This window comes from Malania oleifera, chromosome 1 (genome assembly GCF_029873635.1).
Source record: "Malania oleifera isolate guangnan ecotype guangnan chromosome 1, ASM2987363v1, whole genome shotgun sequence".
NCBI classification, from domain to species: Eukaryota; Viridiplantae; Streptophyta; class Magnoliopsida; order Santalales; family Ximeniaceae; genus Malania; species Malania oleifera.
The window spans coordinates 123,360,114-123,384,767 of NC_080417.1; the positions used below are offsets into that span (position 1 = coordinate 123,360,114).

The following is a 24,654-nucleotide window of genomic DNA, read 5'->3' on the forward strand; positions in this document are numbered from 1 at the left end:
AGAGTAATTTCATGAAGATTTCTAATTTTCCGCTCTACAATCCCATTTTATTGAAGAGTGTGGGCACAAGATGATTGATGAACAATACCAAACTAAGTCATTTAAGTAGTGAATTGTGCACTGAAAAACTCTAGCATTATTACTTCAAAGTATTTGAACTAGCGAACCAAATTGAGTCTTTATTTCATAACAAAAGGCACAAAATACATGAAATAACTCAGAACGATTTTTATTAAATATAACAAGTCATTATTAAATAATCATCTACAAAGGTTACAAAGTATCGGAAACCCAACTTGGACACAACTCTACTAGGACCCCAAACATTTGAATGAACTAACATAAAAGGGCTTGCAGCCCATTTATTGACCCGAGAAACAAAAGAAACATGATGGTGCTTTCCCAACTAGCAGGACTCACAATTGAGACTAGACACAAAACTTAAAATAGGAACAAAACATTTTAACTTTTCCAATGAAGGATGACCCAGGTGACAATGAATTTGGAAAGGTGTGGCGGCAGGAGTGTAGGCAATGGAAGGAGATAGCGGCTCAATGTGATAGAGTCCACCAACTTCACGCCCTCCGCCAATCGTCTTCCTCGTCTTCAAATTTGAGGGAAGAATGTCATTGAACAATTCATGGATTTAGTAATTTTGCTAACAGACATAAGATTGAAAGGAAATTTGAGGATATATAAAATCGAAGGAAGAGAAAAAGAAAAAGTGGGATTTACATTCCCAATTTCCTAGACTGCAATAGTGGATCCATCAACAAGAGTAACACAAGGTAAATTTATAGGATATTGAGTGGAGAAAAAGCTAGGTATACTTGTGATATGATCAGTGGCCGTAGAGTCTATGACCCAATGACTAGCACGAGGAGTACTGGATGATAGGCATATTGTGTGATTACCTGTTTGGGCAAGAGATGCAATGGGAAGAGAAGCTTGTTATGGCGCTTGATACTGCTAGAACTTGGAATACAGTACGTTGCTTCCACTCGACCCCAACAGTATGGAGTTGGTTATGGTTGCATTGGCTGCCCCCAAAGGTATGAAGTCAGTGGTGGCTGCATTGGCAACACGTGAAAGTTTGCGGTAAAGATCCCAACACTGCTCAATAGTATGATTATTCCGTCCACAATGAGTGCACTTGTGAAGAGTACCTCTACCTCGTCCATCTTTACCACTATAACTACTCGAACCACCGCGATAATTTTTGCGGTTGTTTGGTGGAGAACTAGAATCACTCTGTGCAGCAAAGGCTGTCCTCTTAGAGCGAGATGCAAGAGCAGGAAAATGCGTGCTAAAGGAAGCACGAAGGACACAAGAATAAACATCAGCAAATGATGTCAGCTTGGCACTACAAAGTATTTGGGACCGAGTTGCCTCAAACTCGGGTCTCAAGCCTGCTCGAACACAGAGAACTATCATCTGCTCCCTCTACTTCTGCATCTCACAAACATTGGCAGTTATAGGTTGCACGACATTAAGATCTTCATGAATACGCCTTATATCTCCAAAATAATCTGCAATGCTCCTATCTCCTTATTGTAACTAAAAGTACTCCTGGGATAAATCATACATACGTGTAATGTTACTGGAGTATAGAAGTTTGATATAATCCCAAATCTCCTTGCACATATCTAGATGCATACACATCCGTGCAATCTGTGGCTCCATCTAATTCCACAAAAGGGAAACAATCAAGGCATAATCCTGAACCCACTTGTCTTTTCTCTTCTCATCAGAAGAATCATATTGGAGCAAGTGGTCAAATTTTCCTAATCCTGCTAAATAAATCCGAACAACTTTAGACCATTGAACATAGTTCTTTCCATCCAACTTTTGAGTTGTTATTTGCGGCAGTGATGTAGGAAATAAATTTTTGGGATTCATAGATTCCATCCCAACACTCACAAGTCAGCAATCGCACCAAAAAGAACACAAACATTCAAAACTTATCGGGACAATCACAAAATATGTGAAGCACTGACACAACGACGGATGAGGTGAACAACACACCAACAGATATAGCACAGCCACAGCACTCACAAATTAGCAACCACACCAAAAACAATAAGAACAATCAATAATCGGTACAATCACAAACCATGTGAAGCACTGACGCAACCACAGATGAGGTGGGCAACTCACCAACGGATATAGCACTGCCACAGCCTCACAACTGAACGTATGCTGCCACGGCTCCAAAAAACTCACAAGGAAGCCTTCACAAATCTTGAACAAAAATTAACAAAATACCGTGAGTGCATGGTAGAAAAAGGTTGAAATTTTTAGCAAAAAACGAGTTTGACGGATTGATAATATAGTCTAAAGAAGGAATTAGAGCATGGCAAAAGAAAAAAAGAAAAAAGAAAAAAAATGCCATAACTTCACTCAATTGCCGATGCGTGGGGTCGGCCATGCAGACATTTGGCCAAGGCGTGGGGGCGCGTGGAGTTCCCTCAAGCGATGGGATTTTATGGGCTGGGTCGTCAAGGGGCGGGGTTTTATTATGGGTATGGTTGGTTTTGTGATTTAGTATGGGATGGAGGTGGATTAGGGAAGAACAACGGAGGGAATGGTGTTTTTCGGCAACGGCTGAGGGAAATAGGTTTTGGATAGGATCATGCTATGATACCATGTTAAGATTTGATTAAAATGAATGACCTAACTTAAAGATAGGTCTCTCCCTCTATTTATAATACAAATTTAAATACATATAATGACAATAACACCCTTACTAATTCTCACTAATTAACATACTAACACACTTAATAATAATAATACTAAAAGACATATAACCTCTAACAGGTCTCTACTCAGTCATATGTCAAAAATGTTTTCCTACATGATGGTCAAGAGGTTTATATGGAGCAACCACGTGAGTTTGTTGCTCCAGTTGTTGCTCCGGGGGGAGGGGGGCAAGCTTAGTTTGTCGACTCAAGAAATCATTATATGGTTTAAAACAGTCTCTTAAAGCATGGTTCATCGACTCAGTGTTTCAATATTTGAATTTGGCCTCTGACGGTGTGTAGTAGATTGTTCTACATTTTATCGCCATACTTCATCCAATAATTCTGTTTATTGTGTATGTGGATGACAAAATGATTACTAGTGGTGATGATCAAGCTATCCAAGCCTCCAAAGCCTAATGAATTTTTTTATTAACTATGTTTCATACCAAAGATTTGGGACCATTGAAGTATTTCTTATGTACAGAAACATCCAGATCTTATATAGTAATCATTATGTCATAGAGGAAGTATGTTCTTAATCTTTTAGATGAGACTAAGCTGTGAGGATCCAAATCCATTGATCCACCCTAAGAGTAAGTTAGTGCTAGATATGGGTGATTTGTTGCCCAACCCAAGACAATACTGGCAAGCTTAGTTTGCCGACTCAAGAAATCATTATATGGTTTAAAACAGTCTCTTAAAGCATGGTTCATCAACTCAGTGTTTCAGTATTAGAATTTGGCCTCTGACGGTGTGTAGTAGATTGTTCTACATTTTATCGTCATACTGCATCCAATAGTTCTGTTTATTGTGTATGTGGATGAAAAAATGATTACTAGTGGTGATGATCAAGCTATCCAAGCCTCCAGAGCCTAATGAATTTTTTTATAAACTATGTTTCATACCAAAGATTTGGGACCATTGAAGTATTTCTTATGTCTAGAAATATCCAGATCTTATATAGGAATCATTATGTCATAGAGGAAGTATGTTCTTGATCTTTTAGATGAGACTAAGCTGGGAGGATCCAAATCCATTGATCCACCCTAAGAGTAAGTTAGTGCTAGATATGGGCGATTTGTTGCCCAACCCAAGACAATACTGGAGACTCGGAAAGTTGAATCATCTCATAGTCACTCGATTGGATATATCTTTTGCTACAAGTGAATTTGTTTTCTTGGAAAAGTAAGACACATATTATGGTAGCTCAGTCAGGGGTTAAGTTTAAGTATAGGGCATGGCTTACACTACATGTGTACTTGTTTGGTCGAAAAAATGTTTGAAGAACTGGGTTTACCACATTCTCGGTCTATGGAATTGATGTTGATCTGTGATAACCAATGGCTTTTCATATTGCCTCCAACCCAATATTTTATGAGTGGACAAAATATGTTGAAGTTAATTGCCACTTTGTTTTGGAGAAACTTGTGCAGATCTGATTTATTCTAATGCCTTAGGAGTTGCTCTTGTTAAATTCATTTGTAAAAAGCTAGGAGCATATGATATCTATATGCCCCGACTTGAGGGGGAGTGCTAATGGTTATTTTGGTCATTTAGAATTATTAGTATGTGATAGTGTTATGTCAGTAAGATGACCTAGTAAAAGTATTATGGTCATGTATGTAGTTGACATACATTATAAGTAGAAGGAGAGACCTATTATTATGATTAAGTTCTTCTGTTTTACCCTATTATTCAATAGTGATCATTATAATCTTAGATTGCATTATGATGTGTTTTCTTTATTGTCATGATCGGTACACACCTATATATCAAATTCTGCTATTTTTCATTGATTTGGATGGTCTAAATCTTAATCTACATTGGTTGATGGTGAATTTGGTTTTCTTATTAAAATTAATTCCAACAATAATTTTACATTTTTCATTTGTGGTGTATGCTATTGACTCACTTCTAAAAATGAGCAGTGCAAAGGCTGTCCCAAGTATAGGAGTTATGTTATGTAATATTTAGCCCAAAGGTCAGATAGTTTCCTCGGGGAATGCAGTTTAATTCCAAACTTTGTGTAAACCTAAAAGAAAATAAGAAAAGAAATTTTTACTGAACACAGTTCAAATTCGTAATTCTGGAATTTTGAGAGTTTGTGACTAAATTAAAATAACGCATAAGATAAACTAAGAAGCTAATACGTATAAAATGAATAACAAGAAACGAGTAACGGTAAAAAGATGATGGAAAAATCAACACAACTAATATTTCTACTCAATGATCCATCCACACAATAAAATAAACAATAACAAAATTAAATGAGTAAAACAATCCTATGACATTCAGACAAAGAAATAAATCTTACGTTTGAAATTTCGGACAAGAGACCAAAGATGAAAACTTTATTACTCAAATTAAATATTCAACCATAAAATCCTCAATTAAACGTTAACTCAAAAAAAAATTAAACTTAACCCAATCAATAACTTAAAAAAAATAATACTTAATTCGAAAATAGATTCAAACAAAAATAAATTAAACTTAAACTTCAATGATGGCTTAAATAAAAATAAACTAAACTTAAACAATGGCTAAAAAAAAATTAAACTTGAAAACCTAAACAATGTATTTAAAGAACAATAAAGTAAAGAAAAAAACAAAGAAACAAGGGAGAGAGAGAGATAGCTAAAAATCTGAGAGAGATCGAGAGTCCTCTGCTGTCCTGCGCAGCACCACCTCACGCTGCTCTCCTCCCCCCAATTAAAGTGGAACATTGTCCTCAATGTGAAAGCAAAGGGGGAAGTAGAGCGTACCTGGGTAGAGAAGGAAAGGAAAAGAAAAACTGAAATTAAGGAAAAAATGTACCCGAAAATTAACTAAAAATAAAACAAGGTAAAATAAAATGAAAAGAAAGGAAAGAAAAATATCACAGTCTGTCTGGCGGAGGCTCTGGAGGAATTTCATCTGGTAGGTGCAGGTCTATAAATTGAACCTACAATTCTCCAAATTTGAATCACCAAAATGAATTTGTCTTGTTACCTGTACAAAAGTTAGCCTCAAATAAATCAATGCGTTCTAAGGTACCAGACAAAACATGTGCAGACTATCTTCCTTGTTTTAATAAGAAAGGATCTTTATTCAGTATATTTTCTAAGAAATTCACTTCTTTAAGAACCGGTCTTTGAGGCAAAGTTGTCAGAGCAATTACCTTTGGTTCTTCAAAAGCATCAACATTAAAAATTTTACCTGGTTCCTTGAAAATTAAACGTTCACCAGTCTGCTCACCCTCTTTATCGGGTGTACCCATCACCTTACCAATGCGGAATTTACTTCAGTATTGCACTCCTTGACATTTACTCCAGTAGGGAGGGATGGTTCCACGGCTGTCAATCTCTGAGGGTAAGGTATCACAGGTTGATACTCCTTATTGGTCTCCATCTCCACGTTAACTTACTTCTTCAATTCTAGGCTCGCTTCCTCTGATTTTTCTTTGGCCTCATCTATCTCAGTCATAACTTCATGTGCCGGGACAACTGTGTGTCTGTCAATGAGTATCTCAGGTTGGGAAACTTCTTTTCCATTTCTCGAAGTAATAACGACCTCTGTTGTCTCAAGAGAAATATTATGTATTTGTTGCTGTTGGTGCTGGTATTCTTGAGGATTAGGCCGAGGTTCTACCGAAAATTTCCCTTTTTCTAAGATATTCAACTGTGTGCTCAACTCATTAATGGTGTCCCGCAATTCATTCATGGTCTGATTATTAATTTGCATATATTCCAGAAGTGTATTAGCCACCTATGCCATGCTATCCCCAAAAGATGTCGTCGGTGAAACAGAAGCTTCATTAGGTTGAAATTCTGGAAGTGCGTAGCTCTGATAGATTTGATGTGGCTGATACTAAGGCGGAGGAGCGTCTAGATAATATGTTGGCTCATATTTACCTCCACCACTGATTGCGTTGATAGTTTGTACTACCATAGGTGCCTGATTGTATCGTGTATTCCATTGTCGGACACTTTCAGCTAAGTAATCAAAGAATGATAGTGCTTGATCCGGTTCCTTACTAAAGAGTTCTCCATTGCACATAGTTTGGACAAATTGTTTGCAATCATGAGTAAGAGCTGTATAGAAATAATTGACTAACCTTCATGATTCAAACCCGTGATGTGGACAAGTACTTAACAGATCCTTGAACCTCTCCCAGCTCGAAAAGTCTCGTCACCCTTCTGCATAAACTGAATGATTTGTTCTTTCAAAAATTGAGTTCTCTGTGAGGGACAAAACTTATGCAGAAATTCACGCTCCATATCTGCCCAATTGAAGATAGAGTGAGGTCTTAAAGAATCAGACCACATCTTTGCCCAATCCTTCAAAAAGGTAAGAAATAAATCAAGTCTAGTAAATTCATCAGTTCTAGCACGAGAGAAAAAAATATTGCAAGTCAACTCAAACTCTGTCAGGTGCCGATAAGGACTTTCAGATTCCGTCCTGTAAAGTTAAGGTATCAATGACGTCCTCCCGCATTGCATCATGAAATTAAGTGCGTCATTAGGTAAACCAGTGTAAGATGGTGCAGTTGTGCATGTAGGCTGCAAAAAATCCATAAGCGTGCGCGGTGCAGGTGTAGCCATATTTTTTATTTTTTATTATTATTATTATTTTTTTTTTCAAAACTCTTCTCTTTTTTTTTTTTTTTTTTTTTTTCATGAAGAAAAGCAAAATAAAGGGAAAAATACTAACACAACAGAAATTCACCAACACAGCCGCAAACAAGCATGATCAATTTTTTTCAACTTTTTCAATTTTTTTAATTTTTTTATTTACTTTTTTTTCATATTTTTTAATTAAAAATCAAAAATAATTGGAAAAACACAAATTTTGAAATTAAAGCTGGCATGCCCCGGTAACGGCACCAAAAACTTGACTCACTTCTAAAAATGAATAGCACTAGGGCTATCTCAAGTATAGGAGCTACGTCGTGTAATAATTAAGCCCAAATGGGCCAGATCGTTTCCTCAGGGAATGCAGATTAGTTTTAAACTAGCGCGAAACAAGGAAAGAAAATAAGAAAACAAATTTACTAAACATGGTTTAGATTCAATTTCTTGGGATTTTTGAAAGTTTGTGATGAAATTGAAATGATGCAAAACCTAAACTAAAAATTTAACACGCATAAGACCAGCCAAACAACTCACTAATTAAACATTCAAATAACAAAACAAAGATAACTAAAATCAAACTTCAATAATGACTTAAGGATAATGAACCGACTCTACATGATAGTGACTTAGACAAAATAGATAGATCCTACGATAGGTAGACATAAACCGAACCTAACAATGACTCAACTAAATGAAAATAGACTAAGCTAGATAATAAATAAAGCTCAACTAAATAAATAAACTAAACCTAACAATAGATAAACTCAAAGAACTCTAAAATGAAAATGGCCAAATTTAAGCTAGTAAAAAAAACTACATCAAGACATTTAACATGACATTAACTAGAGTAAAACAACTAAACACCATGAAGGAAAGAGAGAGAATATGAGAGATTTAAACAAAATTTTCGGTTCAAATCAATTCCACAATAACCCATTCCACCAATAAAAAAGGGGACAACAAATTAAAACAACTAAGTTTTTCAACCTTGAAGCTTCTAAAATAACAAAATAAAAGACAAGAATTTAATTTAATCTAATGAACATACTCAACAATAAAGTAACATTTAATACTCAGTCTAACATTAAACTACTCCAACAATCCATTAAAACAAGTATTCAAACAAATAAACAAGTTGAGAGAGAAAGCAAAAATAAAAACAAATTAAACCCACCAATACAATATTCAACATTAACTTTAAATAAAGTGCTCAATATAGTAAATAACTCAACCAACACAAAAAAATATCTATTGAAAAGTCAAAGAACAATAAATAACAATTTAACAAAACATTTAATTAAAGAGAAGAAGAGAGAGAGAGAGAGAGAGATGGAGTTGGAGAGGAGAGCCACAGCAGCAAAGGTCTCCACGGGCAGCAGCAAAGGTCTCCAGCGGCGCAGCTTCCAATGCTGCCTGCTCCAAGCTTCCCACACGCAACACACTCCCCCCAAAAAAACCCTAGCTTCCTCCTTCTTTCCTAGCTACCCCCTTTCTTTCTTTTTACCTTTTTGCTTTTCCTTTTTTGCCCTCACTCCCCCAGCGCCTCACTCTTTCTAGCCAGCAAAAACACCTGCATGGAATTCCCTCTGCCAGCGCCCAGCACCTCACTTAACTCACACATACATGGCTAGTGTTTGAATTGCATGGCTGGGTCACATCAAGGACCCGGCCCAGCTTCCTTTTTTTTTTCGTTGTGTTTTGTCTTCATTTTGCTTGCACCTCACACACACTCTTCTTTTCAAAGCCCACTCACAAGAGCTTCACGCACGGGCCTCTTCACTTATGCACGTACACGCCAAGCCTCCAGTGCCTAGCCCATCCTTGTTGAAGTCCAGTGCACACACGGCCTTTATTTAAAGCTCCAATCCCCACATGGCCCGATCCTCTTCACGTGGCTTGCATGGGTCTCATCTTCACATACACGCGGCGTCTCCCTGTCACGTACATGGCCCGGTTTCACATGCTTCAATTTTTAAATTTTAAAAATTATCCTGCAATAACAAAGCATGAAGGTCCGTAAATTTTTTGACAAAAATGGAATAATTATCTTAAATTATCAAACGAGCTCACTGATTAAAATATGGGACATAATTAAGTATTTAATTAAAATAGTGACATTTAATTAATGCATTTAAATACTTAATTACGCAACTTTGACGCTAATCAGCTATGATGCTGACAAGTTGATCTCTAATTTTTCTTTTCCTCATTCATTATAGTTTTCGTATTTTCGTCACAAGAAGGGAAGTATCATTCCAATAAATATTCTAATGCATCATGTTTTTATTGCTGGTATTTGGTTCCTTGCTTGATGTTCTCAATACACGCCATGATCTCCACCTGTAGGTTGTGCCTGTGATAGAAAAACAACATGCTTTTATAAGCATCTTTTTTGATAGGTACACTAGGAATGAACCCTCAACCTTATTTGGTCTACTGTTCCATGCAAAAAATGCAGTAGTTTTTCATCCTTCATATTTTTTAAGATAATGAGCTGAACTTATACATTACCAATTCACAACTTGACCTTGAAGCTTAAGCTGTTAGATTGTAGGCCAACAGTGCATCAATCTTTACACTCCCCTGCACATTGCGTAGAAAACAAACACTGAATGAAACCCATTATAGGAATTAAAACATCCAACTAAGGCCAATTCAACAAGCAGAAAAATTAAATGTGCACAAGAATTTAACCTAGGATTTTTTGTCAACCATGGCTCTGATACCATCTCAAATTACTAATTAGCCCAAAAGCTTAATTGGCAAGAGCTAGGCTCAACAATGTATATCAAGCTATGTACTGCTGTCTATCACGTGCCACATCGTCTTGTACATGAAGAGATTGAACAAGCACACAACTACAAACAAAACATGGTTTAGCGCAATAAACAAAATGGGTGAATAGGCATTGATCATGCAACTTGAACCTAGACCTCTTTATACCACGTTGGATCGCCAATTAATGTAAACACCTCAGTTGTTAGGTTGTGGCATTCAACATATATTAAACATTAACATATAAAATTGATATTGTAGAAGCTTAAGGTTAGAAATCATGTTTTGAATTAAATAACTATTGGTTTAATGTCTTTTCATGGTTTTCCTACGTCTATTTTGGCCGTTAATGCAACAGTGATATGATAGTTTTTTTGAAATTTTCTTCCTTGGGGGATTTTTCAGCCTTGGTCACAACATTCAATCTTGAGATTGGGATTACTGGTGCCATTTTGTCAAAGCTGGATGGCGATTCTAGAGGTGGAGCAGCTTTGAGTGTTAAAGAGGTTTGTCTTGTTTTCACTTAAAAATAACTTCATCAGATATCTTTTGTTGACACCAATCTTTGAAACTTGAAAGAATTCACCCACAAAGCCTCTATTCTTTTAGATACTGTACAGGTGATGTTTTCTGCACATCAATATGTTATGTTAGTGTCACATACCCTCCAATTTCAAATCAAGTTCACCGGATTTTTATGCATATCAATTATGATCATTCTCTGTACGAAATTACAGTCTTCAGGCAATGTTGTCAGACAATTAGATATGAGTACATAATGAATATGGATTAAATGGTATTTTAGTAGCTTGAGAATTTGAGATTGGGGATGTTTGGCATCATTATATGCATGAATGTGTGTGCTTTGTGGCTATTTGATAATGTTTTCAGTCCTTGGTCTTTAACATGGAAGATTGTTTCATAGAATGCAGATATATGAGTTCTCCATTTTTTTTATAGGATCATTTAATAAGAGTCTACTGTGAATTCCACTATCAATTTAGAATGTCTGTTTCACATATGAACTTTGGTTGTCCAAAGGAATGCACATTTCTGTATTCTTCGCATTCATGTCCATGCCAAATTCCCCCACATGCTGAGGCATTCGTCCTTGTCTACCACTCCTTAATTCTTACAGAGACTGATCTTTCACAAGCTTTAGAAAGAAATGAACTTATGCTTTGGACATTTTTATATAAAAATGAGGACATTAATGCATCGAATAATGTTCTGTAAAGTTTGTTAGATACAAACACCACTCCAATTTCATATCTCTACCCCTTTTTGCATTTCAGGTTCAAAAAATGTGTATAATAACTTCCATCCATACATATTCTTATGCAAGGAGGTTCAGATCCTTTGAACATGAAGGAAACAACTTCTTTACTTAATATTTGAATATTTCAACTGCTGCAAATTTTGAGAAATGATAAATTAACTTCCTTTTGTAATTGATAATTATTCAATGACAGTTGGTTCCTTTAAATTATTGAAATTTCTGCACTCATAAATAACTCGCACAACTGAGAAGCATATTTTCTTATTTTTTAAGAAATATGCCAATCATGGCAGGTGTCAGGAAAGCCAATCAAGCTGGTAGGACGGGGAGAGCGTATGGAGGACCTTGAACCTTTCTACCCTGATCGTATGGCAGGACGCATCTTAGGAATGGGAGATGTTCTCTCTTTTGTGGAGAAGGCCCAAGAAGTTGTAAGTTTCACTGAATTAAATTTCATTTTTCCTTTTTAAAAGACTGAATTATGATGCAGCTCTTAGTTGAATTGTGATAGATGCGCCAAGAAGATGCTGAAGAATTGCAAAAAAAGATAATGAGTGCAAAATTTGACTTTAATGACTTCTTAAAGCAAACTCGTGCTGTTGCACGAATGGGCTCCATGACTCGTGTTATTGGAATGATCCCTGGTATGGGGAAGGTATCAATGCCTGCTTATGCTTTTTATATTGTTTACTCTTATATGGTATTGTAGGAAGATTTGGTCTGCATTTGGTTTTGGTATTTGTCTGCAAAAAAACGTGGAAATAGTATAATAGATTCACTGTTCCTTTGCTACTTATATTTATATTTTGGAGGCTTTCCAGTAACTGTTGGTGTTGTTATCTTAATAAATTGTTAATAAAATTCCAACTCACTTCCAAATTTGCATATGCGAACAGGTGACGCCTGCACAAATTCGAGAAGCAGAGAGGAGTCTGAAGATAATGGAAGCTATGATTGAAGCAATGACTCCTGGTATTTTTTTTCTCTGTCCTTGCTGCAGTGAGTTCTTAATGGGGAACTGTGGAACTACTTTTTAGTAGGGGAAAGAAGAGAGTGAATAAATTGCCTTGGCATCTCTGACCACCTGGTAGTATTGCGTAGTTTTTACAATCTTGAAACATGTCCTTTTTAATTTTTCCCCCTAGCGAAAAATTTCTCAGAATCCACTACCAGCCAATAAGGCTGATGGAAGATGTAGGATATGAAATCAAGTTGTGCATTCTCTCTTATTTCATTGTCCTCACTTCATTATTAGTACTTTGTGTACTATAGTTGTTGAGAATCTCACTTGTCAGTTTGTCCCACATTAAAAAAATTGAGTGGATGATGGGTTCTTATATACATGGTTGGGCCCAAAAGAGCTTTTGGGTGAAGTTGATGCTCACCTATGTATATCAAGCCCACAGGTCATGGCTCCCTACACATGAAGACTCCCCCAGCCCTAGAAAGTGGTATTAGAGCCAGGTTCAAGTTTGGCTCGAGTGTTCATGCATGTGTTCTTGCGGATGTTGACCCCATAAAAGAGGATCGGCAACGGATGCTAATCCCATTTATGAGTGGACTCCCATGGTTTTCAAGGCTTTCCCGTAGTTGAGTAATTGCTTTTATTTGGTTACATGATACTAATCAAGAATGGCTTCCGTTCGAGGGGGAGTGTTAAAACTCACTAGTGATGGAAGACTGTTAAGAGTTTCACTTGTGCATTTGTCACAAATTGAAAAAATTGAGTCGATGATGGGTGGTTATATACATGGTTTGGGCCTAAGACCTAATGTTTTTAGCTTTTAGGTCAAGTTAGCGCTAATCCGTGTATGTCAAGCCTGCGCATGATGGCTCCCTACTTGTGAAGACTCCCTTAGCCCTAACAATGGTTGAACTAACTTTTTTGAATTGCTTTTGCTATGGTTTCTAGTTTAGAAATATAAATAATTTGGAAATGAACTACATCATTTTAAAATCCAACTAAACACAAATAATTTACTTGGTTGACTATTGATTTGCATCAAACAACTAGGAATGTAGGATAGGCCTTTTGTGCATGTTCATTTGCATGCAAATTCTATGTTTGTTCATGCATGATTTATCGAACAGTTACTCAAATTAGATCGACAGAAACATGATCTATTATAAATATGGGTGTAAAACACTGTGGCATGGCATGTGATAAAGGGGAGCATAAGAAATCAAATGGCTAAACATGAATAGAAGGAGAGGAAATGTAAACAGAAGAACATAAATATAATAAAAAACAGAATTAAGAAGAAGTGAGGATGGTTGAAAGAGATGGAAAGATGAGGAAAAAAGTTGGTAGAGAAAGAGGACTAATACATAATAGAGAAGCAGGGAAGGGCTAACAGTTGGTTCAGTAAAACCTTAATTTGCAGTCTGGTTATTATTTGGACATAAAGTTGCGTTTATCATTTTATTTTTTTCTGGCAAAATCATAATTCTATATCCTCTCAAATGTAGCCAGATGGTACCTTATATGCTAGGTTATTTGTGGTGAATATTTTGCATTGGGTTGGCTTATGTATCTTCACCTCTTTCCCCAGTGAAATCTTGATGCAGGGTGTGAGGCACGAATAGACTCTAGGTTCTGCAGAATAGAAATATGACTGATTATGGATAATTAAAGGGAGATATAGTGGCTAAAAGGAGATCCTAATTTGCATAATAGTGGTGGCTATGGAGAGATGAATTCGAAACCCATGCTTACAAATCTCAGGAAAATTCTGAGCAGATCAGAATTTAATGGCAAATTGTGAAGGGAAAATTCTGTGCTGCCTCTTCATTATTTGGACTAAAATGATATAACTACATGACAGCTTTGCATGTTAAATGAACCTAGGAAAATGACTATTACTGACTCGACTTCCCTACACTTAAAGACCTTATAAATGAAATGTGGAACTTAACTCCTAAATGAACTTGGCAAATGAAATTGGACTTAGGGGAAATTGCACACTTTGACTAGACCATAATTATGATACCTAGACAACAACTAAAAAATATTATAGCAACTAACAATATTAATTATGCTTCACTGGTGCAGCACCCTGTATCATTCCCCCCTTGTTAGAAGAAACTCATCACTGTGCTAGTTGCTATCTGTAATGGTTCACACAATTGGGCATGACCCCACAGAATCTCCACTTCACCTATCCTAGAGTTTCAATGTTTAGGCTCTTGTATCCATATTACTAGAATTGTAAATGATTATCATTTTTCCCTTTACTTTACTGCACCTCAATTGCCTCTTTTGTTACTTCTGCTCTCTTGTACATGGAGATTTCCCTATTAGGAACTCATCTTTGTGACTGCAATTCAGGGGCCAAGTCCTCACTTGATCCTTCCTACACTTGCAATGGTGATGATATTCTTTTTGGCTCCTGTTTGCAGATTTCCCTTGAGCTAGTTGAACATCGTGCACATTTCCAGCATTGTTTGCCTCTAAAACTTGTTTTTGTTGCTGTCTCACTCTTGATTTGGCTTTGATAGCCGCAATTACTTCATTAGTTTCTAGTTTCTGATCATCAAAAGGCCTTATTATTGTGGCAATCGTTCATGGGAGTAGGGTCAAAATTAGAGACTCAACTACTGTTGTTGTAACACTACTCATATCTTTAGGGTAAGTAAATGTACCAAGAGGTCCATGCGCCATGAAATGATTTTCAGTTAACACTTGGTAACTCCATCAAGCCCCTCTCATTTTGAGTGACGTGGTGGTTTGTTTTATCAACATTTTTCACATCGACATCTTTCGTGGGTTTTAAAACTAGCTTCTTCTTCTTCTTCTTGTCACCATTTTTGGCATAGAAAGAGTAGGAATTATCATGCTCATCATGGTCAGCACTTTGGTCACTTTACCAAGGATCACCAAGTAGAATATGCATGTTCTGGTTAGTATTATGTCACACCAGACGGATTCCTTGCAAGTGATTTCAATCGAAAATTTGACTGTGCACTTTGTCGTCGCAAATACTTCCTTTACTTTACTAAACCAAAGAATGCAAAATCGCTGCAGCCTGCAGGTGTCCCAGCACTTCAAGCTTCAATTTTTCCATGCTACTTTAGCCAGCAATTTTTTGCTACTGCCATTGTCTAATCTTACAAAGCTTTCTCCTGCTGTGCATCTTTTCCTACAATAAGTCTTCTGCAGCCTGTCATCCTTTATCTGAATATGTTCATAATGTGTCCTTCGCTCTTCTTTAGAGGCCGCTACTGCCATATTATACATTTTATCAATCAGTGTCTTCCTTCTAGTAGAAATAATAAAGTTCCTTAACATCCAGAATAATTTATCTTTGAAATATAAATGGGCAGTCACAAATCCATGAAACAAAACCAAAGGAATTGGTTTGAAATAGAAGTGGAATAACCAAAAAGGGATATGTGAAGGGCGAGAAATTGGATAATACCCAAGAAAGCAGCAAACGGCAAGCAACACAAATCAATCAAGGAAGAAGCTGCTCTGATACCAATTTGATGCAGCATGTGAGGTGGAAATAAACTATTGGATCTGTCAGGTTAGAAATATGACAGATTATAGATAATTGAAGGGATATATAATGGCGAAAGAAATATTCTCTCACGAGGAACTGCAGCAGTGGAGGCTATGGAAAGAGCCACTAGATGAACCCTATGGCCTTAACCCACATTTCAGATCAGAATTGAATGGCAAAATGTAAAGGGAAAATTCTGTATTGCCTCTTCGTCATCTGGACTAAGATGATTGTAAGTACATGACAGCCTAACACATTAAGTGTGCCTAGTAAAATGGTTATTTCTGACTTGACTTCCCTAGACTTAAGACCTTGTTATTGAACTTTGGAACTTGACTCATCAATGGACTTGGTAATTGGAGTTAGATTAAGGAAATTTGGAGAACTTAAGACATAGGAAACCATAATTATGACACTAGATAACAACTGATAAATATTATACAACTAACAATATTAACTATGCTTCATTGGTGCAGTAGCCCTTCATCAAGTTTTCGTTGGATTTCCCACTTCTGCTTCATCTCTTGGTCCTGCAAATTCGAGAGGCATTAATTTACTTTGTTTCATTTCATGTGCTATTGTTGTTGAACACCTTGAGATAATATTATTGCATGGATAAGATTATAATATTGTAATTACTCTATGGGTAATTCTCATGGTGAAATGGGTTTAAATTTTTGAATTATGAAATAACTCACCATGAAGTAGATTTTTCTTTTCTAAAGATGTTTTATGTTTCTTCTCCCTCTAATGACTGTCAAATTTCATCTGTTTCTTCTGTGCCCTGAAAATTCTTCTAATTCTCTTGCTTATTGAAGAGGAAAGGGAGAAACCGGAATTGTTGGCAGAATCTCCTACTCGGAGGAAGAAGATTGCCCAAGACTCTGGGAAAACAGAGCAGCAGGTATGTAGATCCATTGATTGATGTTAGTTTGATATGCTGCCATGAAAATCCAGGGTTTTCCCTCTCTTTTTGATATTTGTGATAACTGTATACTTTTTGACTTATTTGATTAATCAACAACTTTAGGTAAGCCAACTTGTTGCACAAATTTTCCAAATGCGTGTTCGTATGAAGAATTTAATGGGTGTAATGGAAGGAGGATCTATTCCTGCACTTAGTAATCTTGAGGAGTCGCTTAAAGCAGCGCAGAAGGTGCCTCATTTGCCTATACTTGTGTTTGCATGTGTTTCTGCTTATTCTGCCTGTTTATTCATATGACATATTATATGCACTTTATTAATTCATTCCCATATACTTGCATTTGTCATTATGATATCTAATGTTATTGTGTTTAATGTGACAACAACACCATATGTTCAAAATTTCTTTTTGCCCATTGAATTTTCTGAATTAGCTAAAAATATTCGTAATTAGCACCAAATCTAATAGCATCTATTTATATATGAATAATAAGTGTTGTTATATCTACTTTTTTCCATAGTGAATCCCTTTTCCAATAAAAATTCACTTAGGTTACGTAAGTTTGCAAAGTGTCTATTCGTAGGAATACAACAACAACACAACAACAACAAGCCTTAAGTCCCACTAGGTGGGGTCGGCTACATGAAAACTTTTTCGCCAATTCACCCAATCAAAAACATTTTCCTTTATTAGATTAAATGCTATTAAATCATTTCTCACTACCTCATTTCAATTTATTTGAGATCTATCCCTACCCCTTTTCATGCTAAAAAGCAAAAGCAACAACTAATTCACTCCTCCTCACTAGTGCTCTACTGGGCATGCATTTCAAATGCCCAAACCATCTAAGTTGTCCCTCCCTTATCTTGTCTTTGACCTGTGTTTTGCCTAAAATATGTTCGTTTCTTACTTTATCTTTTAATGTGATATCACTCATCCACCTTACATTTGCATTTTAGCGTTTTTACCTTTTGCACATGTTTCTTAGTTACCCAACATTCTGAACCATAAAGCATGGCTTACTTTATAGCCATCTTATAAAATTTTCCTTTTAAGTTTAAGGGTATTCTACAATCACACAACACATCTGATGCACTCCTCTATTTTACCCAACCTGTTTTAATTCTATGTACTACATCTTCTTCAATTTCCCCTTCCACTAGCATAATAGATCCAAGATATCTAAATCTATTAGTGCTATTAATCTCTTGATTATCAAGTTTAATCTTCTCTCCATTACTACTCCTTACATTACTAAAATTATATTTCATATATTTGGTCTTATTCCTACTTATCCTAAATATTTTAGACTTTAATGTGGCTCTCCAAAGTTCTAACTTAGATTTCATTCCACTCCTACTATCACCAATTAACATGATATCATCTACAAAACAGCATATACTTAGGGATCTCATTTGGGATATTCCTAATAAGTTCATCAATTACTTTAAGTAAAAAGATAAAGACTCAAAGTAGAACCTTGATGTACACCTATTGTAATTGGAAAATCTCTAAATTCCCTTCCTACAGTTCTAACGCTAGTCACTACTCTATCATACATAACCTTAATGACTTCAGTATATCTACTAAATATCCCTGTCTTTTCTAAGGCTCACCAAAGAACTTCCCTAGATACTCTATCATATGCTTTCTCTTGGTCAATAAAAACAATATACAAGTCCCTCTTCTTTTATGCAAGTTTCTCATGTTTTTCCTAAACTTTTTCATAAAACTTCTTAAAAGATAAATAACTTATGTTGTTGGTCTTATAGTCATAAAATCAAATTAATTTTATGAAATTATCCTTTCTAGTCTTATTCTATGTTCAATTATCCTTTCCCATATTCATCGTATGACTCATAATCTTAATTCCATGATAATTATTACAATTTTAATTATCGCTTTTGTTTTGTTTTAAAGGTACTAACGTACTTTTCGTTCATTCTTCTGACGTTTTCTTGGTTTTTATAATAATGTTGAATAGATTAGTTAACCAAATATTTCGTTTATCTCCACAACATTTCCAAACTTCAATTAGTAATTTATCTTATCCTAATATCCTATAGATTTCTCACTTTTCATCTTTCATAATGTCATCTTAACTTCAAGGACTCTAATTTTGCAAATAAATCTCCTATTTTTAGTCTTCTCCTCATTTTTTACTTTCAACTTTAATCTTTCATTTTGGTTTTTATTAAACAACTTATTAAAGTATCTTCGTCTCCTCTCTTTTATGTCTTCTTCTCTAATTAAGACATTATCATTCTTGTCCTTCATACATTTTACATCACTTAAATCTTTGCACTTTCTTTAACTCTAGCAAGTTTATAAATGTTTTTTTCTCCTTCTTTTGTATCTAGTATAGTATACAAGGCATCATAAGATTTATGCTTAGCTTCACTAATAGTCTTTTTTGCATTTTTTCACCTCTTTATATTTTTCAAGATTTTCTATATTTCTACAATTTTGTCACATTTTATACCAATGCCTTTTTGTTTTAACGGCTTTTTGGACATCTTGATCCTCCCACTAACGTTTTTTTACTACCCAAGCATCTTCTTAAGACTCACCTAAAACCTCCTTTATTATCCTTATGATAGAATTAACCATTTTATTCCATCTAGTATTTGCCTCTCTACCTTACCCCCTACTCCCTAATCACACTCTTTGATCATTTTATCTTTGAATTTTTCTATATTAACTCCCTTCAAGCTCCACCATCTAGTACTCTTATGTTGATTTATGAAATTCTTAGGAATAGAATTGTCATAGTATAGAGATTTGATGACTTACAAAAGAGTGTTGTCATCATAAAGCAAATGACAATGCAAAAGTTTGTGTTATCTTATCAAACATGGAATAGAATATAAATAGACATTCCATGGTAAATTTGGGATTAATCATTCTTTGTCTATTCCATGTTATGGATTTTAGATTTTTTTGCATCGTCATTTGATTTATGATGGCAACACCATTTCTTTTGTAAGCCATTAAATACTCTATGGCAATTGTATTCCGACTAGGCATTTCGTGAACCAAGCATGATCTAAGGTTATATTTGGTTCATGGAGTCTCTATTCCTAGACATGGAATGGACTAGAATGAAAATGTTATAAAAATTGTATAGGGATATAATACTTTAGGGGGGTAAGTCACTATGCAAAATTGTGTTATTCCATCTAACGTGTAATAGGATAGGAATATACTTTCTCATTGTTAAATTTGACAACAGTCATTCAATCCAGATTTGAGAATAGTCAGTCTTGTCATTTGCTTTATAATGACAGTATACCTTGTTTCATAAGCTGTCAAGTCCTTATATATGACTATTCTGTTCTCAAGAATAGACATTCCACGAACTAAATGTAACCTTAGTTGTTCATACCCTGCTTTGGATGCTCAGATAACACATGATCAGGGAATTGAGGATCTTTAAAGCCAAGAGGTTCAACATATACTTCAATAAATCCACTTAAAAATGCACTTTATATTCCCATTTGATAAAATTTATACCCTTGGTTTACCCTTCCCATTCATCACACTTGTGGAATGTTATGTAATGCAAATCTCTTGATGTGTTGGGCCTTCAAACCAGGTTGAGATTCGATTTTAGGACATTCTTCATCCATGGAAGTAACTCCTAAAGGGAAATAACATTCCAATCACCACCCCTCCAACTTTCTTTCCCATCTTCTTGGCATGTGACGTGGGAATAAATTGGTGTGAATATTCCATGAATTATCTCAACTACTTCCATGTTTCAGAAACTTCCGAACTTGAACATTCTGAGATTGTAGTAGAACATTGTTCAATCTATATCTTTTTCGGTATTATTCATTAAGGTGAAGAATTAATGTTCTCTCTCCCGGTCGCAGGCACCACCTGGTACTGCAAGGAGGAAGAGGAGGTCTGTGTCAAGAAGTCAATTTCCGGACACAGCACCAGATAGGCCAAGGCCTCGTGGTTTTGGGGCCAGAAACTGAGAACCCAACTTTTGCATATGGACACCCCAATGGAAACTTGGGTTGATGAATTGTTAGCAGTCTGCTTAATGCTTATTTGCACGTCTCCAGCTGCCATTCTCACTGTGAATTCTATGGTTGTATAAAAGATGTTCCTATGACAGGTACCCTAACCAAATGCTGTATATTTGAACATTGCTGGAGCACTTCATTTGAGAGACTTGTGCTTGAAATAGTTGTAAAAAAAAAAAAAAAGATGTTAGCAAGTGTTTTATTCCACAGTTTCATTGATTAAGGCTTATGGTTGAGGAATTGCATAATCATTAGGAAGGAGGTTCCCCATTTTTAAATGTCAGGTTTATTTCAGGCAAATCGGTCACACTAAAGACACCCTCTGAAATTATCGGACTGGCACCAAATGCGGTATTCATGCTGTTGCGATCTCTACCTGAAATTTGTTTACGGCTCAAAAAAAATATTACAAATTTTGAGATCGCAACAGCATAAAATACTCAATTTTTCAGATGAGAGGATATGGCTATGGGGTTACATTTTTTCCCTCTAAAATTAGTTAATGCCTGCAGTTTTCGCGGGCAGTTTAAGAACAAACACAGGAAGCCGTTGGGACAAAAATAGCTTTTGGATTTAGACACTGCCATGTGTCAGCTGATGATTCTTTCTTTATGGGTTCAAAGCCCTCAAAGAAACAACAGGAGTATCCCATTAAGCTGAAGGAAAAATTAAAAAAATTTTATTTCTGGTTGAGAAAGAAAAATGGCAAGCCCAACGGGAATGGACGCCTCCGACGATGTGAAGTTTCCGGCGGCCGACGCCGAAGGGGAATTGAATCCCGGAAGAGACAAGAATTTAAAGGTGGATCCAGTGTCTGCTCAGGTGGCCACCTCACTGGAGGTCAAGGTACTTCCTCTATCCTTTACCCCGTCGTCCATGTTATATGATTATCACCTTAAAGAGAGAAGAAAAAAATTCTTCTCAACAAATATAATTCAATTTATCACTTGATTTTATAACACTTTTCATTCAAAATTTTTTATTCCATTCCATACCACAAATCGAAGATGCGCTAATAAAATTGTGATGCATTTTAGTGGAGGGGATACGATGCCCATACACCTAAGGTCCTATTTGGTATCATCATTCATTTTATATTTTTAAAATTAAAATTAAAATAAAATTATCATATGAATTTTAATATAATTGAAGTAAAAATATACATAAATTTTAAAAAATAATAATAAATTCAATTATAAAATATTTTTACTATTTTTTAATTGTCATGTCCAATAAAATTTTTACGGTTAGGTAAATTTTGAAATATAAAAATTAAGTGAAATAATTATAATAATTTTTATGTTTAATATATATAGTATATTTTTTAATGTGCATTATTTTGTGATTGTATTATTTTAAACATATTTTTATAATAGTATTTGATTTAAAGGTAAAAATGAGCACTTTTTAATTAAGTTTTAATTTATTTTACTTTTATAAATATTAATCAAATAAGTTTTTGGTTTCTGGTTTTTAATTTTTATTTTTAATTTTTGCTTTTTGATTTTTGATTTTTATTTTTATAATTTTTGACAATAATAGCAAACCGTGGATAAGTTTATTATCAATCCATTTTTGTCCCGTCACTCTTCATAATGAAAGGATTTGTTAATAACATAATTTAATTTTGTTTGGTCTTTGATGTGCAAAGAAAGAGTTGGAATCATGATTCTGGTATATTTTATTCTTTTATTTAAAAATATTTAAATTCTTATTTTCTCAAAGATGATCAAGCATGTGTCTATTATTATTATTTTTTTTTTTTAAAGTTAAATATCTGTTTGGTGGTAAGAAATGATTTTGATTTTTCATGGTACAAATTCGATCTTTTTCAATTTTTTCAAAATATTAAAGATAGATAAGAAAATATTTTCGCAATTATTTTATTTTTTTTAAAAATAAAAATTAAAAATTAAGCATGTGAGTAATTTAACATGCATGCACAATTATTTATGGTGAAGGAGAAAGCAGAAATGAAAAAGGAAGAGGAGAAGAGGGACGCAATTCAGACGCTGAAAACGGTGGTCATAGTTTCAGGGGTGATCGCTGCGGTGGCCGGAGCCGCCTTTGTCATTACCAAGAAGTTGAAAGAGAAATGAGTGCCCAGCAGACCGCCGCCGGCCGCCGGTTTGCAACTCCGCCCACGACCGGCCAATTTTCTGTATATTTTTTACGTTATTTTTTCTCTTTTTCTTTGAAAAAAAAAAAGAAATTAAACTCGAGAAGGTATTTTCTTCGAGATTACAGTGCCTTACATGGGCATTAATTCCTGGAATTGTACATGATTTTATTTTGTTTTGTCCAGAAATTAAATATGGTAAAAGATAAAGATGATGTTATGATATATAAGTAATTAAAATTAAAATTTTATTATAATTGGCACTCAAATAATTATATTTACAATTCATTTCGTTCAGTGGAATTTACAATTCATTGGAATATAGTTTAAATTTTAAGAATCAAGGAATAGTAATTCTTTATCTATTTATTATTTCTAATTATTTCATTCAACATATAATAAGAAAAGAATAGATATTCTCAAGATGGAATTTGGAAATAGTTATACCTTATTTATTTCTTATTATGGATTCATAAAATGTTTCACATTGTTATTTATTTTATAATAACAACATAATTTCTCATATAATTAATTATAAATAGTCTATTAAAATTAATCTATTCTCAGGAATAAGCATTCCACAAATCAAATATATCCTTTGGGGTGTATTTAAATCGAGTCGAGTCAATATCCTAAAATACTCAAATTCAAAAATGTCAAGTTCGAAATTTGACTCGAATTCGATCGATTTTCTAATTGTTAAACTTGAACTTGACTTGGTTACAAATTTATAAAACTTGAGTTCAACTTAATTATAAATCAATAGTAAATACATATATAACTATATATAATGTACATATAATAGTAACTATATTTATAAGATATATATTATATGATTTAAATAATATAAAATGATAAAATTAAAATGCTCGATTAGGCTTGAAACTCAACTCAGGCACTATTACTAAGTTCAAACTCAATTTGTTAAAATACTCGAGTAGCACGAACTCGAGTAGCATCGAGTCGACTCGAGTTAGGGAATGAATCGAGTTCGAGTAGCTTGTAAGTAAGTTTTACTCACTTACATTCCTACTCATATCCTTTGAAAATTTGTGCTTAATTACTTGCACCATGAGGTTTGGTGCAACTCTTGTGGACATTTTTTCTATTATACATTTGTTAAGATGTCATATTAATTTTGGTCAAAATATTCAATTTTTGCCTCCTTGTAAAAAAAAAAAATGAAGATTATTTTTAATCTTAATTTGTCATGTTAATATGTGAACTTCCTACTTTCTCCATTTTCATTTGTTTTTGCTTATAAAAATAAAAAGTATTAATGATGTTATTCTTTACAATTGTAGCTTAGTACCTTGGGATATTTAAGTGGAGAAAAATAGAGGGACGGACCCAATGGGTTCGCAGAGCGTCCAAAGTAGGGAAAAAGAAAAATTGAATCAAACCACAAAATCGAAGCAAAATGAACCAAAAAATTAATTAATCATTTTTCTTGGTTTGATTTTTAATTGAATTTTTTAACTTTTTCAATTGTCGATTTGGCTTCGGTTCTCCCATTCAATAATCATAATTAACCAAACCAAACTAATATATATATATATATATATATATGTATAAAAGATACATTACATATGATATTATATAACATTTTAACAATTTGAATTTCAAAAGGTTGTATTGCATTAAGATTGATGCTTAAATTTTAATGATA

The 24,654-nt window shown here is 34.6% G+C and overlaps 2 protein-coding genes across 3 annotated transcripts in view; both read left to right on the forward strand.

Annotated features, from left to right (window-relative positions):
• The window catches only part of LOC131152865 (signal recognition particle subunit SRP54, chloroplastic), a 41,779-nt gene extending 20,719 nt beyond the window's left edge, over positions 1-21,060 (forward strand). For both annotated transcript variants that reach the window (XM_058104809.1, XM_058104804.1), the window contains 7 exons: positions 10,532-10,632; positions 11,699-11,836; positions 11,917-12,060; positions 12,302-12,377; positions 16,726-16,811; positions 16,938-17,063; positions 20,708-21,060. In XM_058104809.1, the coding sequence (XP_057960792.1) occupies positions 10,532-10,632; positions 11,699-11,836; positions 11,917-12,060; positions 12,302-12,377; positions 16,726-16,811; positions 16,938-17,063; positions 20,708-20,815 (779 nt within the window). In that variant the 3' untranslated portion in view covers positions 20,816-21,060. The remainder of the gene's footprint in view (positions 1-10,531; positions 10,633-11,698; positions 11,837-11,916; positions 12,061-12,301; positions 12,378-16,725; positions 16,812-16,937; positions 17,064-20,707) is intronic.
• Positions 21,061-21,528: 468 nt separating this feature from the next.
• LOC131152882 (uncharacterized) lies at positions 21,529-23,205 on the forward strand. The gene is made up of 2 exons (XM_058104819.1): positions 21,529-21,712; positions 22,828-23,205. The coding sequence occupies exons 1-2, from the start codon at positions 21,569-21,571 to the stop codon at positions 22,963-22,965; spliced, it is 282 nt and encodes a 93-aa protein (XP_057960802.1). The 5' UTR covers positions 21,529-21,568; the 3' UTR covers positions 22,966-23,205.
• The last annotated feature ends 1,449 nt before the right edge of the window (positions 23,206-24,654 follow it).

Coding starts and splice junctions, on each gene's coding strand:
- LOC131152882 (XM_058104819.1), top strand. CDS start 21,569: ATGGCAAGCCCAACGGGAATGGACGCCTCCGACGATGTGAAGTTTCCG. Junction 21,713..22,827: donor CCACCTCACTGGAGGTCAAG/GTACTTCCTCTA, acceptor TTTATGGTGAAG/GAGAAAGCAGAAATGAAAAA.